The sequence below is a fragment of the Balearica regulorum genome, chromosome 3, assembly GCF_011004875.1.
Source record: "Balearica regulorum gibbericeps isolate bBalReg1 chromosome 3, bBalReg1.pri, whole genome shotgun sequence".
In the NCBI taxonomy this organism is placed as follows: domain Eukaryota; kingdom Metazoa; phylum Chordata; class Aves; order Gruiformes; family Gruidae; genus Balearica; species Balearica regulorum.
In genome coordinates this window covers 34,328,884-34,344,585 of record NC_046186.1, presented here as the reverse complement: position 1 = coordinate 34,344,585, position 15,702 = coordinate 34,328,884, and the positions used below count along the sequence as shown (strand labels likewise).

Genomic DNA, 15,702 nt, shown 5'->3' with positions numbered 1-15,702 from the left:
ACACAAGAAGACCATGCATACATGTTTGCCTTTTTTCCTGTCTGGTGTTTATTCTTTGGCAGAGCTTGGCAGTGTTCACATAGGCTGTGGGTACAAATGGCTGACCTGGAAAACCTGTCTTTCTGGAGACTGCATCTTTAAATTCCTGTTTATCTAACAAGGAAAGTAATAATAACTTCCAAACTAATTTTCACAGAGGTGCTGAAACATCTTAAGTAAACTCTGCTGTAAACAGTTACCAGAAACTGAACATATCAGACTAGTTTGTGCAAGTTTTATTCTAGTAAACTTCCTCTGTGGTGTTTTGGTCCATTTAATAACAAAATTACAAAACTCGAAAACAATGAGCAAGTTAATTTTTTTTTTTGCCTGATACGTGCTTACACCATACAATCATTTATGAAAGGAAAAAAAAACCAACCCAGTAAGCATGGTACTTTTCAAATCATTTTTATTAACAACAATATGGATTCAACTTTGTCAAGAAGTTACAATTAACATTGTAATGTACTGGCTAATGTCGTTGCAGTGTCAGGGGAAGCAGCTTTCGTGCTTGCTAAGCCTGTTAGGAAACTGGCTTTTTATCTTTCAAAGAAGTAAAAAATGCTTCCAATAGCAGATGATACTGGATATGTCTGGAATTGTTCTATATGTGGCCACAGCTGAATGAATGGCCACATTTACATCCAGATGAATGAAGAGGAAAATATTACACGCTTCCACTGACACTGCAGGGGACAATTCTTATTTCAAGAACCAATTAACCTTTTTAGACAGTGACAGCACTTTGTGTGATGTTGTAATCCATTTGAATTAGGTCGATTAACACACTTGAAAAAAAAAAAAGTGAAGCAGAAATATCTGGGACAAATTCTTGTCTGACCTGTATTTCATTCAAACCTAATGAATCCAAAAGGATTGCATGACATATGAGTCAGGATGAAAGTTGGCCCAGAGAGGCAAGTTCATTCCCGGTATAGGTGGGTTCAGTTCCTTTAAGGTCAGTGGAACTGAGCCTGATTATCCCAATGGAGACTGAACTTCACCCAGTTGGGCAGCAAATTCATTGAAGTCAGTGAAGCCATCCAAGGATGAATTTAGCCTCAGGTGTTTAAACCCTTTTTTCATTCCTTTGCTGTTATATTTTCTTTTCCTGCTTACTCCTTTTTTCTGATTATTCTCTTTTTCCCTGTGCTTTTTAAAAATGTCCCTTCTCTTCTTCCCTTTTTACATCAATACTTTGTGCGTTATTTTTATATAGTCAATGTGACATGGGTAAATTCAGCTAAGTATTAGTTTCCTCAGGAAATAACTGGAATATTACCATTTTCACTTTAAACAGATGCCCAACAAAATAAGGATTTGAATCTGAGCTCCTGATTCAAGAAAAATTCTTGAACTCCATAGAATGAATGAATTCCATAGAATTTTTGCTTGACTAAGGATTGCAGGTCCCAATCCAGAAATACTACTGTACATCAGATGTTCTACTACACATTAGCAATTCAGTATGATTTGACTTACCACAGAAGAGCAGGTGAATTACTCATCACCATACTATAATGAGAGCAGTCACTCTAAGTAGGATTATCTCAAAAAACATATGGAACAACCGTGGGCACTGTGAATAAAAGTGTATGATCTTTGCAATCTTGAACCCTAGGCTAAAACACTATATTCATATTTAAATAAAAAGTATAGACTATATAAGCCAGGAGCAAATACAAATTTTTCAACAAATAATAATCATCAAAACTATTCTTTTCAGTTCTCTCTTCAATCAGGTACAAGAAACATGCTGATCAGAAAACAGTTATTTGGATAAGGCTTAATTCCTGAAGCTCTTACTTAAGTTCAAATTCTCTCTTCAACAATCCTGAAGTGGATTGTAAATCAGAAAAAAAAAATTGTCCTTTGTCCCTACTCATGAACAATTCTTATTAGCTGTCATGAGCTGGACTTTAATAAGCAGCTCAGGACAAGACTTAAAAAGCCAGACAACTCCTTCTTTTGTGAGACCAATGAATGACTGTCAGTCATGACACTTTTAAAGAGAGTGTAGAAACAGGAAACTCCTCACGAGGAAATAACGAGCAAAGCTTATAAAAATCCAAACAAACAATTCTTTCTCTCCAGAATTTCATATATTCACTACTCTTTCTATTTTCTATCAATATTATGTTAAAAAATTCCTATATGATAAGACTTGCAGCTACAAAAATAATAATGGTGAGCATAAAAGAAAAAAATTAGGATTTTAAACCATAATTTGAACAGATACGATCTTCTGGATTTATTAGTACTTTGTAAAGACATTAACATTTTCATACATAATTTATAGAACTCATTCTTTTGTGCACAAAATTGTATTAAATAAATTAACTTAAAATTAGAAGGAATCAAGCATGTCATTTAAGGCAAAAATACCAAGTTTCCGTGAGATAAATTATCAGCAATACCCAAGGCCCTGTTTCTGTGCGGAATCGGTACAGGCAGGGCCAATGCTCAGTTCTCCCATTGATGCCTTCTGGGCTCAATGGGGGTGCAACCATCTGCTCGTGCAGATGAAGGTGGAAGAGTGGTGTTCAAATTCATGATGCCATGATTTTTCCATCTTGTTGAGGAGGGGAAGGGAGTTCCGTTACTGACACACAGTTTCCACGTGCCCGATCTCTTGCTCCTGAACTGAACCTAAGCGCAGGTTTATGCTTAGGCCAGCAAGGAGGCTTCGTGTGAAAGGCAAAAAAGGCACCATAAACCATTCGAAAAAGAAAGAAATGCCTAAACAAAAAACAACCTGTAAGTTTTTAAATTTTGGATAGGACTTTAAACTTACAGATCTGTCTGGATAAACTGCAGACATTCAAAGAAGTTAGCAGTTAAATTAACTGAGATGTGGAAAACCCCCTATTTATTCTCACAAAATTGCTGTTGTAATCAGGCTTTAGTATGATCAGACTGCACATAAAAGAAAACAGGAAAGACTGAATGTGGTAAATTATATGGCAAATCAGTGGTGAGGAAATTGTGCTTCAAGGTGTCTTTCAGGATTTAACAGCTGAAGTTTGCTCCGGCATAAGCCATGGAACACAGCGTACCATCCATGGACCCCGTATAACGACACAATATATACACTCTACAGTTTGCATGTACTTTCACATAATAAGGTTATCATGTAACATCCAGGAATACTTCTGTAAAGGAAATATGGAAGCAGAAATTACAATGGTTTCATAGTAAACAGATCAAGTCCTTCACAATACAATCTACAGCATTTAGCCACGGTTAAGACTGGAGTGACGTTTTTGATGTACATAGTAAGTTCCCAGCAGGTCTGGGCCTTGAGAAAACACTGCCCTGAGTGAGCTGGCACTGGCACCCCCGTACATTCGGTGTTCCTGCTGCTAGAGGGAAGCTTGAGCCCAAGTCAGGTTGTCTACAAACCTGTGGTGCAGGTGGGGAATAAATCTGGTGGGGGTGAGGCAATGCACAGACACCTCCTTCCGCTGGGAAGAGCGAAAGCCCGTTTAGGCTCCGCAGGGTTCTCCCAGCGGCGAAGCCTTGCTGGGGGTGTGCAGATAGGCACTAACGCGGCTCCTGCGTCTCAGCAGAAGTGAAGGGTAGGTTAGGATAAGAAAAAGAGAGGATGTATCAAGCAGGAATGCTCGGTCTGATGTAGACTTTGAATTTGAAAATTCAGGTATTAGGAGGAAGGAGTTTGAAGGTCCTTGGAAAGTTCACAGAAAATGACTGCAGTTGTGACACAGTGTTGAGCTATAAGTGTGACCACTTTCCGCTCTCTCTTCCTCTTTTATTTAAAAAGCAAACAAACAAAACCAAAACCCCCAAAAACCCCCCTGGTCTCCAGGGGTTTTTTTTCAGTTAAGATGGTCTTCCCTACTTCTGTTTCCATTTCTGATTGCCTACACGTTTGGTGGGTTTTTTTGGGTTTTTTTTTTTTTTTTTGGAAATCGCACTCAATATCTGTGACTGACAGGCTGGATTTAAAAAAAACCAAACCAATATATCATTTTGCCTCTTTACCTTCCTTCTTTTATTTTCTAGGATCATTTCCCTTCCTGCCCATCTAAATTAATATTTTTTTTTCTTCATTGATTGTGTTGTCTTTCTCTCTTCCCTGTTGGATCCTCTTTAGTTTTACTCTGTATTTCAGTTCTTCATTTTCCCTCCTTTCCCAGCCTTATGAAGTGCTGTCATGGTATCAGGGCGGGACTGCAAGGAAAATTGCCAAAAATCTCTGCAGAAGGAAGTATTGCTTCTACAATAAAGGCAGTGCATGCTTCCTTCCCTCACCTACCACTGCCAAAATATTTCAGATTCACAAGATATAGCTCCTCAATGAGACTGGAAGAAGGAGAGATTCCCCTGAATTTTTAGTGCAGTCACCCAGGATATCCACTTCTGAGGCCAGCCCCGATCCTTTAAAATACAAACATTTCGTAGCAAAATAATGTTCTTGTTATAAAGAACAACGTGACAGTGGTGTGTCAGGTACTTTTGCCACAGCACTAAATCACCATAAATCGGATGGATATTAACATACCGTTTTTCAGAGTTAAAAATAACTGATTACTGATGAGCTAATGTGTGTATCTTGCAACTGGCAGCCATTTCTAATCCCATATTACTGGTTTCCTTGGTACCTTGCTAGCAGCTGTAGATAATTTTTTGTTGTAAACATAAACTATCATCTAAATCAGGACATTATATATATATTTAATTAGTTCAGAAGCAAAGTGCTTTAAACCTTACAATTTTTACTTCTGCCCTGTAGAAACGGCACTAGGTCTAAATGCTCAAATTTTTGCTTTTTGATACATCCTGCAGCATTAGCTTTGTAGGCAACTCATCATTTAAACCTACCGTACTACATAAAGGCTGCCGTACTGTAGGTGTAAATTTGAATGTCAGCCATCACTTAAACATGCATTTTCATGCAACTAGGAGATATGGGCTCATTCAGCTGCTTCTCAGATTCATCCTGATTTTTGTGATTTTATCTTATTAAAAAGGCTTTCAAAACAGTTCATGCTATGATATGTATGACTAGAGGAATGACCCAGCCAATGAAGAAAGCCCACAAGCTGTTACTTAAGTTTGACGTGGAGCAGATTGAGTGCTTCTGTACCATCCCCTGGCTTGCAAATGCTTTGAGATGATCTTGATATTCCAGTCCTTAGAGAGTCAGCAGAGAGAGTTGTTTCCACTAACGGGCGCGAGATGGCTTCAGTAGTCTCTGTTCCTGCCTCTGTCTCCAACTCTTCATCAGTTATAAATAATTTTGACTCCCTCCATTTGGAGTATACATCTTGGCTACCTCGGGAACCACTGGAGTCACTGCCAGCAATCTGTACATTCAGTTCTTCTGTTGATTGTATAAGGTTTTGTACAGATAAAGATTTTCCTAAATCCATTTGCACCACAGGTTTAACTGAGAGCAAAGGTTCCCCTTCTGTATCCAGACTTTTTTTCCACGTGAGATCCTTCGTCGCACTGGGCTGTGCAACTTGTCCATTATCCTTTGATGCAACAAGGCAAGCGGTGACATCGGAAATATTTTCCTGCGTGGTCACAGGAATAATATGAACGGGCTCAGGCCTATTGATATGCTTCATTGATGAGAAGGGTGGTATTTGTAATGTTGTTGGAGTTGCTGGCTTAGTTGCCTGGTTTATTTGGTTTGATGTATTATTAACTGCTGCAGGTCCATCGTTTGGCACTTGCGTTGCTTGACTATGCATAGCTGGACTAAAAGCATAGTAAGCCTGAGTGCTAAATTCATTTGGTGTCAGTATGAGCTGTAGGCCACGAGGCAGATTGGCACTAGTTGATCTGGATACGCATCCACTAATTTGTGCAGAATTAGACAAATCTTTGCTGTCTGATGGACTCTGGTAATCAGAAGTCTGCTCACACTCAAAAGCTGGCATTTGAAAGGAAGCCAAAGTGAGCGCAGATGCAGATCCTTTTCGCAAAACTTGTTGGTAAATATCTAATAGACAGTCCAGTTTTGACTCAATGGATTGTACCTACAGGAGGAGAGGAGAAGGTTAACATTAATGCCAAATGCTAATTTAAAATATTTGGAACGCCAGCAAAGGGAAAATGTGACTGCTGAAGAGAAAATGGAAGGAGCTTGGTATACGCTATTGACCCTTGAAAAATAATGTCAAAAGCCATGTACATTTTTCACAAACAAGCTATTAAAAGGGAAAAAAATTAAAGTTAGTAACCTGTGATTTTTCCTTGCTTACTTCTCTGTATGTGGGAGACAGTTAGGGTAATACGATTCATATCCATTTTATTGCAACATGTAAATGAAGCAGATATTCGGAAAAAAAAATAATTACCTGTTCAGCCTTTGAAACTGGCAATGAAATGCGCAAAAGGCATGAGCAATAGAGCAAGACAAAGTGACACAGATAATCACTCTACCTGTTTCTCCACCTTGACTACACGCCCTAACATACTGAGGTCATCAGTTGTCTCATTCTCTGCAGGATTCTTTTCTCTACTTCTTTTATCTGCTGTGATTTGTCCTTTCCCAAGAATTTGATCAACGCTGTAAGAGAAATCAAAAGCTGCTGTGATTCCTGAAAACGGTGACATATGGAATTGTACTTCAGAAAAGCACTTGAGAAGGAAGACAAACTTAATTTTATTAATGAATAAATTAAAAAAAGAGTGATTTTTGAACATTTGAGACTGCTTTTCTTTTCCCTTGGCCCTAACTGGAGGCCAGAACTTAGCCATCATCTGGGAGAGCCGGGGCTAGACCTGGTGAGAAGGGAGAGAGGAGGTGGCCTCTCCAGCAGCCTGATGTTGTGGAGGAACAGACGTACCAGTGCCGCTCTCGGCTCTCCCGTCCTAACAGCAGCATCGAGTCCTGGGAAAGTGATCGGTTTGAAGCAGGAATCTCAGCCCTGGTGCTGATAATGATACACATGATGCAATGTTGGGGTTTTTTTTGGTTTTTTTTGGTTTTTTTTTTTTCTTTTTTGAATTATTATTGCTGGGAATCTAGAACATAAACTGTACATAAATACTACATTACCAGTAGTTCCCAATTTCTTTTATGTGAAAAGAGAACGCCTGGGATGGGAGAAACACAGTTCTCAATGTCGACCTCATCCTTTTGGCAACCTCCTGACTAAATTCCTTGTTTATGAATGGACTTTACAGATAAAAGATTACCTTTTCTATTGCTCAGACTTCCATTCTCTGGGGACAATTCAGATACATAGTTTTTTGTTTGCTTTTACCCACAATGTAATTTCTGGCTCGGCTGTATTCACAGAAAGATAGGCTGGGCTGAAGCATGGATGGCGATTTGTACCCAAATATAACACAGGAATGTTAAATGTTACCAATACTTATTATGCAGTGAATGATGTAAGATGCTTATGCAGAGCAGAAATTATTCTTTCCTTACCGTGACTGAAGACTCTTAATCCTGCATAACATGTCTAGATGACCTGCTGAATACTGTTCAATGACATCTTTGACATCATATGGACGAAGTGTTTCCTTAAACTTTCTCTTTGCCACATGAAATTTCATAATTCTGTGGGGAAAAAAGCATTTCACAGATTAATCTTCAAAAATACGATACAATATATTCCACTGACAAAATCTGACAGCTAATTTTTAAATGGAAAATATTTTCAATACAGCTTGTGCAAGGGAACTTTTCCCTTTACAAAATTGTTTTCATAAGTACAAATGTGTTGTAGCGATCCCTTTTAATTGTTATTTAAGAGAGATCAGGTAACACTATTTTAAAGAGTGCAGAGCATATTTAATTTATCAGTATACACCTATTTGGCTTGTTTTATGCTAGGTGCCTGATATGAAAGGTACTGAGGTACATGCTTAACTTAAATCTGGGATTAGTCCCACTGACTTGAGTGAGATACCCTGTAAGCTACATTTATGTTTAATCTACTTCTGTCCTTGTTAGAGGGAAAATTCCTCTAGCAAATCAATTACAGAAACATAAATAATGGCATTCTTTTTATGGTGTTCACTGTAAGTTCTCTGCTTGCTTGCCTTTTTTTTTTAACTTAAATTTATGCACCCAATTAATTTTTCTTCAATTTTTACTTTTAATCAACATTCAGGCTTAAGTATTTGTTTTTCATTTATTTTGCTGACTTATGATCACTTTGCAGGCTAAAGAGAAGTTTTCGTGTTTGATCCATATTGAAATCTATGGGAATTATTGTTTAATTAGCATTGGCAATTTTTCCCTTGAATTTTACTGCAGAATAGCAAGTATCAGATAACAGTAAATACCCAGAACTGATGAATGGCATATGTTTTTTATGCGAGACTTGCACAAGTTTCTGTGATGCTTGTGTGAATATGTGATGTCCACTGAATAGTTCTTCTTAGAATGAAAAAGCTTGATCTTAAATAGCAAATTTTAAGTAGTAGAAATGACAAATTTGGAAAGTAAAGTGAGCCGATTTTCCAGGTCAGCTGGTAAAACCTGCAGTTCTCCTTGGTTCATATGAGACCTGCTGAAGAGAGAACCGTGGGGGAGCTGGGAGAGAAGCTGAGGGATCAGGTGTGTTGGCTGCTCTGGTCTGTGTTACAGAGCTTATGAATCCCCGTTAGCGCCAGATTGCTGCTATTTGCTGTCTATAGCAATTAAAAAAGCAGAGACAGTAAATTGGTATCCTATTCCAAATCCCAATATTTCATGCTAATCTATTTCTTCCGTATGTATTTAGCAGCTGTAAGACAATGAATGATAATAAAAATGAAAACATGACTCTCTGTGATAAAAATAGATTAGTGGCATTTGAGTGGGGTTTAGGAAACTCATACTTTCTGTAATTAGGACAGACATTATGATAATAGGTATGTAGAGTCAGATTAATTATATATAGTGATCCTCTACTGTTTTCTGTATTATACATAAATGTTCTTCCAAATAATATCAGCCTTTTCCCACAGTGCTTAGGTTGTTGATATTTCCCGTTGTGGTAACTTGCAGTTAAAAATGAGATTGCTTGTCACTAGTATAGAGCTTGAAGCATGATTCTGATTAGAGAAATTAAAAATGGAAAAGGCCTGTTAGGGGTAGTCCATCACCTTGACAGTTCAAGACTGATCTCCATGCAGTTTTAAATATGTCAGATGATGCACTTTCCCCTTTTCCATTGTCAGCCAGTTCTACAGACTAATGGCTTTCGGCCTCCTTTGTAATCCGAAGGCCTCTGAAGCTGGGATGCAGATTTTTTTTATTTTAGCTGTCAGACGATGCCAAGATATTCTGTTCATAGTAGTCTGGCAGCACAATCTCCTGGAATCTAGTTCTTTATTCAGGTTACAAAGAATAAATGATGTAGCTGACATACAAGAAAGTACCGTTCTTTTGTTATTATTCTCTCTGTTTTGGTGGTCACAATTTTTTACTTCACGCTCTTGATAAAGTAAAAATATGAAACTCTATAAGAAAAGCAGAGCCAGAGGATTAATAGCATAATTGAAGACAACTGCATTTACCACAACTGAGTGATTTTACAAGAGAAAAGACAGAAGACTAATTTTTTATTAACAGCCCTAGAAGCTTCTTAATCAGTTTGCGCAAAAGGCTTCATTACTGCTTTGCAGCTTCATAACAGATTTTTTGGTTATCAAGGCAGTTTGTTCATAACGTTGAGAAGTCAAACACAGAACCGAAAGCCTCACGGCTGTATCAGTGAGGTGTAACGGTACCATTTCTGCTTTAGCTATTAGCTCGTATGTTGCCATCTTAATTAACTTCAGCAGGGTTTGGAACAGACCCATATTGCTTACTTCTTTTTGCTTAGAATAGATAAAATTTTACAAAAAATGTGCCAAAAAAAAAAAAAAGAGCAAACTACAGCTCGGTCTGTCTTTTGTAGTTGTACCACAAGGGGGCAAACGAGACCCATCATAAACTAAACCGAGTCGCCACTGGCACTACGGAACTGCTAGCGCTGGCCAAACAGCAGTAATTGAAAGTAAGAATTAACCCAAAAGAACAAAGTGTGTAGTCCCCATGATGTTTTAAAACGTTACTTGTATTTTTAAATCGCTGTATGCCGTGTAGTGAGGTGGTATTTTAAAACGCGAATCTAAAGTAATAGACGATACGTGGTTGGAAAAGTACTCAAGTGACAAGTGTGACAATTTTCTGGTGAGAATTAGCCATTAAAAATAGCCTATTTCAAGGACGCATCCAGAGGAGAGCAGAAGAAAAATCTTTTGTGGTGAATTAGACCAATATATCAAAGTGCTTTGTCTATAGTTAACTTCTAAACCACAGGTTGCACTAATCTTTACATGGCCTGGTAATTTGTAGAAAGTTACAGGTCAAATACCAACTTTTGTCTTATTGACCCCAAGCAGCCAAAAGCAGCATCCATTTCATTTAACTCTTGTCAAATGCAGGATCAGCACTGAGCTAGAATTACACTGTTTCCTGAATGTGCAGGTTGCAGCTCTTTTCCTGGCATTCGTTGCATTTTAATTTCCATTCGTGTTGCCCCTCCCAGTATTAAAAGCTATTCTGCTTGTCATCAGTGCACTTTACTGAGAGTGGCACTGAGTCAGAACATCTCTAATCCTGTCGTACTCATGTTATTTTTTAAAACCTGTATCTTGTCAGTCTTGTCACTATCTCAGGAAGAAATGGAACTTCATTCCACTGGGATTCAGGTAAACTCACACATAGTTCCTGCCTTGAAGATTAAAAACCAGGTAGGTTGTTTTGCCCATAGCTAGATGAGGTGCCCACAGGTTGGTTGCTCACTACATTGGGAAAGCAGGTGCACACAGATGTAGTTGTGCTGGTTCCTCTGTCTCTCTACTCTTCGATTGCCAAATAACCCTTCTTCTTGGGATACTGCAACGTGCGGAAGAGATCAGGATCCAATATAGAGAGGCCAACAGACAAAGGTGGCTGGGAGGTAGTTCCACCACGTGTGGGGTGAGTGGGTCAATACTGCCACCTCTCTTGGGTCTTGACCTGGACTAACCCATCCCCTAGGAGCCAGAGACATCGTTTTCTCCCAAACACAGTGCTGTTGTAGCCGAAGACATGTCTAAGACCCTTGCCTAGACTCTGAAGACCATCTGGGCAGAAAATACACAATGTGTTGGGATTTAAAAGAAATAGAGGCTTCTGAAACACCACCATTGAACAAATTCATGATGGCCGCTAAAAATACATTTTATAGGTGTAACAGAAACATTTCAAAGACTGAACATCATAAATAGTAAATTATATTTTCCTTCTTTGGCTATTAAATATGTATGACTATTTAACTATATAGCTTATCAGCTCAAGAATTCTCAAGTTTCATTATGTTTAGCTACATTTATTATTTTCTTATTAACAACAAGTGAAAATATATCTATGCAATCACTAGAGTTAAAGAGAGAAAAGACCTCTTAGGTCAGCAAGTTCATCTTCCTGCCATTGCAGTTATTTCCTATTGCATATTTATTTATGCTTCTCAAATCTAATTTTGTATTCCATAAATAGTAAAATAATTCCATCATTTCCATTGTGGAGAGTATTACAGAATTTAGAGCCTCGTGCTATGAAAAATAATCAGAGATATCACAATATTTGAAAACAAGGTATCCTCATCTTCTTTTTAGTCTCTTTGATATACATTCATCATTGTGAACTAACAGAGAGAGATGGAAAATGCAATGGGTTTTGTTAGTCTCCAGGAGGCTGCGGAGGAGCAGGACTGATGGTGGCCTGGCCCAAGGCACGCTGTGGAGCACACCACGTTTCACCACGCTACCCGTCTGTTCCCTACTCACCCAACATTATGCAAATGCATCGAGCAGCTTTTCCTTACTTCCACTAGCGCCTCGCTAGATCTTTCCTGACAGAGAGGTTGTAGTAAGGGGGGGTGGAGGGGGCAGCACAAGAGATGGGCTGTGGAGGACTCAGCTTGGGGGGCTTTGAGAGGAGGCTGACGGCTTGACATGTTAGTGCACAGGTCTGCCCAGTGGTCTGCAGTAGGATTGTTTGGGGGGTCCTATTTTTGGAAAGGGCCAATATGTTGAGAACTTTTCCAGGAAAGGACTGTTTTCTCCATCTCCTGTTTTGACAATTTCAAAATGAAAGTTTTGGGGTTTGTTTAAAAACAAAAAGTTGCTTTGAAGAATAAAGTAGTCCTGGGAAAAATGTGAGTAAGCAAGGTCTAAACTGAAGCAGTACAGTTTGAAATTACCAAAACGAAAGATGGTAAGTAAACCAGGTTTTGTCTTTTGCTATTTGAAGGCTGTCCAACATGAAAATTCTTGTTTCCTTCCACAGAAAAAAGCCTCATTTCTTCCTGATTCCAAAACTGAGAGGCCCTACTTCTGCAAACCCACAGGCATGAATTAATTTTGTTAATTTAATTTTTTCCCCAAAACAAAAGAACCATTTGTATCATTGTAAAACAATTTGTACCCACCTCTAAGCAGGAAAAAAATAATTACTCTCCCTTAATGCAGTTTTTCAAGATGATGTAGCCAGAATGAATTCAACTATATGTGCTTACGTTTGGGGTCTTTTGAACAGTGCCTCATGAAGTACCTATTCATATCACAGAATCATAGAATCACAGAATCATAGAATGGTTTGGGTTGGAAGGGACCTTAAAGACCATCTAGTTCCAACCCCCCTGCCATGGGCAGGGACACCCTCCACTAGACCAGGTTGCCCAAAGCCTCATCCAACCTGGCCTTAAACACTTCCAGTACCTTCTGTCTTCATCTGCTCCTGTACACCAGCAAGAAAGGAAAAACAGCCTCCCTCCTCCCCCCATTGCCTTTGCAATTCAAAGCCATTGCTAAAAACAAACTTCAAAATGAGGCACAAAGTTTCCATATAGGCAGATGTTATCATCTTGAAATTCTACAGTTACTATATAGTGTCTCAGATCCTTGTTCAGATGTTTGCATAGATCCCAGTGTAGTCAGGTAACAGATACTCTGAATAATCAGAAAGAGGAGTATCAGCTACCTGATGAACTGAATTATCGGTCTCTTGATTTTGAGAGATTAAGGTATAGCATGTAACAAAAGTCTGAAGATCGTTGCATATTATTGCTTTATAGATCTCAAAGGTATTTTTCTGAAGCAAGATGTATGTGCTGCTTCCAATCTAGTGAAACACTGACGTTTGCAGGGAGAGATGGGCAAGATTTGTGGCCAGCTGATAGCAAGTGGAGATGCAGAACTGTTATTCTCAGCCTCACTGGTGAGATGAGTTGGGTTTTGGTAAGCCAAATGTACAGAGAAAAAGTTGGAGGTAATCTAAAAAGTTAACTCCTATCAGTTAAATTGTGTATGTCTGAAACAATCAAACTGTTGCATATTTGCTCTTATTAGAACATTTCTGTGGATGACACTGTGCAGAATGTTTGCCAGCTAGGTCCTTCACATCTGGTTGCTTTCCATTTGAGCTGATAATGACCAAGAGAACCAAGAAAAGAAGCAGGATCCAGTGGTGCAATCGAAAACAAGCTCCTTGAATTTAGTGTGAAAATGTCAGGTTGATCTTAAGGAATTTGGACAATGTTAAGAATGAGATGACCATTGGTATCACTTGCAGTACAGTGGCAAGGTGCACTTGGAGCCAAGACTCAACCAGTCTGTTTAAAATGCAGCATCACAGACAAGGACCTGTGGCACCAGGGCCAATGAATTATGCTGATTGTTCCTAATTTGAGCATTTTCCCTTTGAAGGAATAGGTCTGCCTTGTAGGTGGGTGTCCACTGTGTAGAATGATTTCTGTCTCCTGCTGAAATATTACTGTCAAGAGATGGTTCTCAGCGGTGACATTTGAGTTGCCAGTTGGCGTCGCTGTGGACATGAACCTGGTATCTGACACATCCTGTGAGGTCATTTCCAGCCAGGTTGGAAAAATCATTGAAACAGGCATCTGCAAATGATCTGTCAGGCTGTCTGTGCTAGTGGAAAAGTATTAGAAACAGCCTTACTCGCTATCTGCCTTCATTGGCAATCAGTGGAAAAAGGGGAAGAAAATACAAGTAGCCTGTAGGTTATCACTGTATGAAATTATTTGATAAAGAGCTCAAGTTCTTTCTTCCCATAGTGCTGAGAGAACTAAGGCGAGAGTCTCTCTGCAGGAAAACATTATCTTTCCATAGGATTTTTTTGGGCAGAAATCCCCTGTGTCTGCTGCCTGCCTGCCTGCAAGAAGGGTGCTGGCACTGATGTGACTTGTGCTGCAGGGCCAGTGGGGTGACCCCAGCAAGAACCTCGGGTTTGCTTGTCGATGTACGTGTCAATAAAACTTGTAAAAAGAGCCTCGGTGGTCTCAGGAGGGTGAATGCTAAGTTTAAGCTTTCAGTACAGGTAATCTTAGAAGTTTCAATGCAGTTTGCTACTTTCTTGGAGAAGGAGACAATTAGTTTTAAATTATTTGGGTTATGTTTAGTTCAATGGATAGTGGCAGGCAAGGCTTTGCACAACTGAATGAATGTAATTATTCTGCTGTTACCAGAAGAAAGTTGAAATAAAAGTCGTATGACAGTTTCAGGAATACAGAAATGCAATAAAAATCTAAACTTTTAAAGGAAATAACTTTTCCAGGCAAGGTGATATACATTCAGTAAAACTACATCAAACTGGATTACAGTAATTTGGATTACAGGAAATATAGTGGAAACCAGCATTCATTACTCTCATTCTTTTCTGAATCAAATCATGTAATATTTTTAGACATTGAAAAGCTGACATCAGAACAGATAAAATATTTTGACTTATAAATGAAATACTCATGAAAAGCAAGCATAAATATACTATGTTAGCAGTAGTTATGTAACAAATATAGCCATGTAATAAGTTCAACTAACCGCCATTTTATTAACTGACATTCATTTAATTAGTATCTTAGGTAAAGAAATCTCAAATATTTATTCATTCAGTATTTTTTGCTCACCTGATTGCTCTGATGACAGTTTTAAGAGCAGGAGTGAGATCTTCTACTGACACATCACACTGGCACCCTTTATCATCATAAACATCATCTGTTCCAAGACTGGTGTCAGCTGCAAAATACAAGAGCAGACCAACAAGCAGCATTTAAAAATGTCTTCCTTAGTGTTTTCTAACTGCCTGCATAGTGGTTCTGGAAAAAATAAGGACTACAAATCAAATAAGACAGAGCTTCATCAGTTTACAAACTATATGATGCACTTGTCTGTGTCTGCGCTTGTGTCATAAAAGGCCTGGGTAGTCCCCAGTGTAAACAGTAGAAGTTAGAAAGGAAGAAAGCCCTGCTATTTTTCAAACAAATTAATAGTTTAGTACCAGTATCTCTATTCCTGATATCTCACTGGTTTTCATCACATTCTCTGTCTTAAGGGAAAGTGGTGAGCTAACAGATATAATGGCAGAATCAAAAGATGCTGAAGTTATATTAAAATTGTTATTTTTTTTACCACTATGGATCAACCTGACATTGAAGACAAAGGAGAAGATCCATTTCATTTACTAAGGAGGCTGTGGAATGATCCAACACTTTATTACAGGTGAAAATAAACAAAGTGCCTTTTTGCCCAAAATGAATACAGAATGACATCCATCATGGATCAATTGTCACCTTAAACCTCAGAGCCATATAAATATCGCAGCCTTCCTTCCCAATGGGAGCTTCAGCCAAGTTACTG

General features: G+C 38.7%; 1 protein-coding gene across 3 annotated transcripts in view; it reads right to left on the bottom strand.

The window, feature by feature from the left end:
* Positions 1-351: 351 nt before the first annotated feature.
* KCNQ5 (potassium voltage-gated channel subfamily Q member 5) overlaps positions 352-15,702 on the bottom strand; it is a 297,242-nt gene continuing 281,891 nt past the window's right edge. For all 3 annotated transcript variants that reach the window (XM_075747513.1, XM_075747512.1, XM_075747514.1), the window contains 4 exons: positions 14,973-15,081; positions 7,454-7,585; positions 6,457-6,583; positions 352-6,050 (listed from right to left, as the gene is read on the bottom strand). In XM_075747513.1, coding sequence (XP_075603628.1) covers positions 5,109-6,050; positions 6,457-6,583; positions 7,454-7,585; positions 14,973-15,081 — 1,310 coding nt within the window. In that variant the 3' untranslated portion in view covers positions 352-5,108. The remainder of the gene's footprint in view (positions 6,051-6,456; positions 6,584-7,453; positions 7,586-14,972; positions 15,082-15,702) is intronic.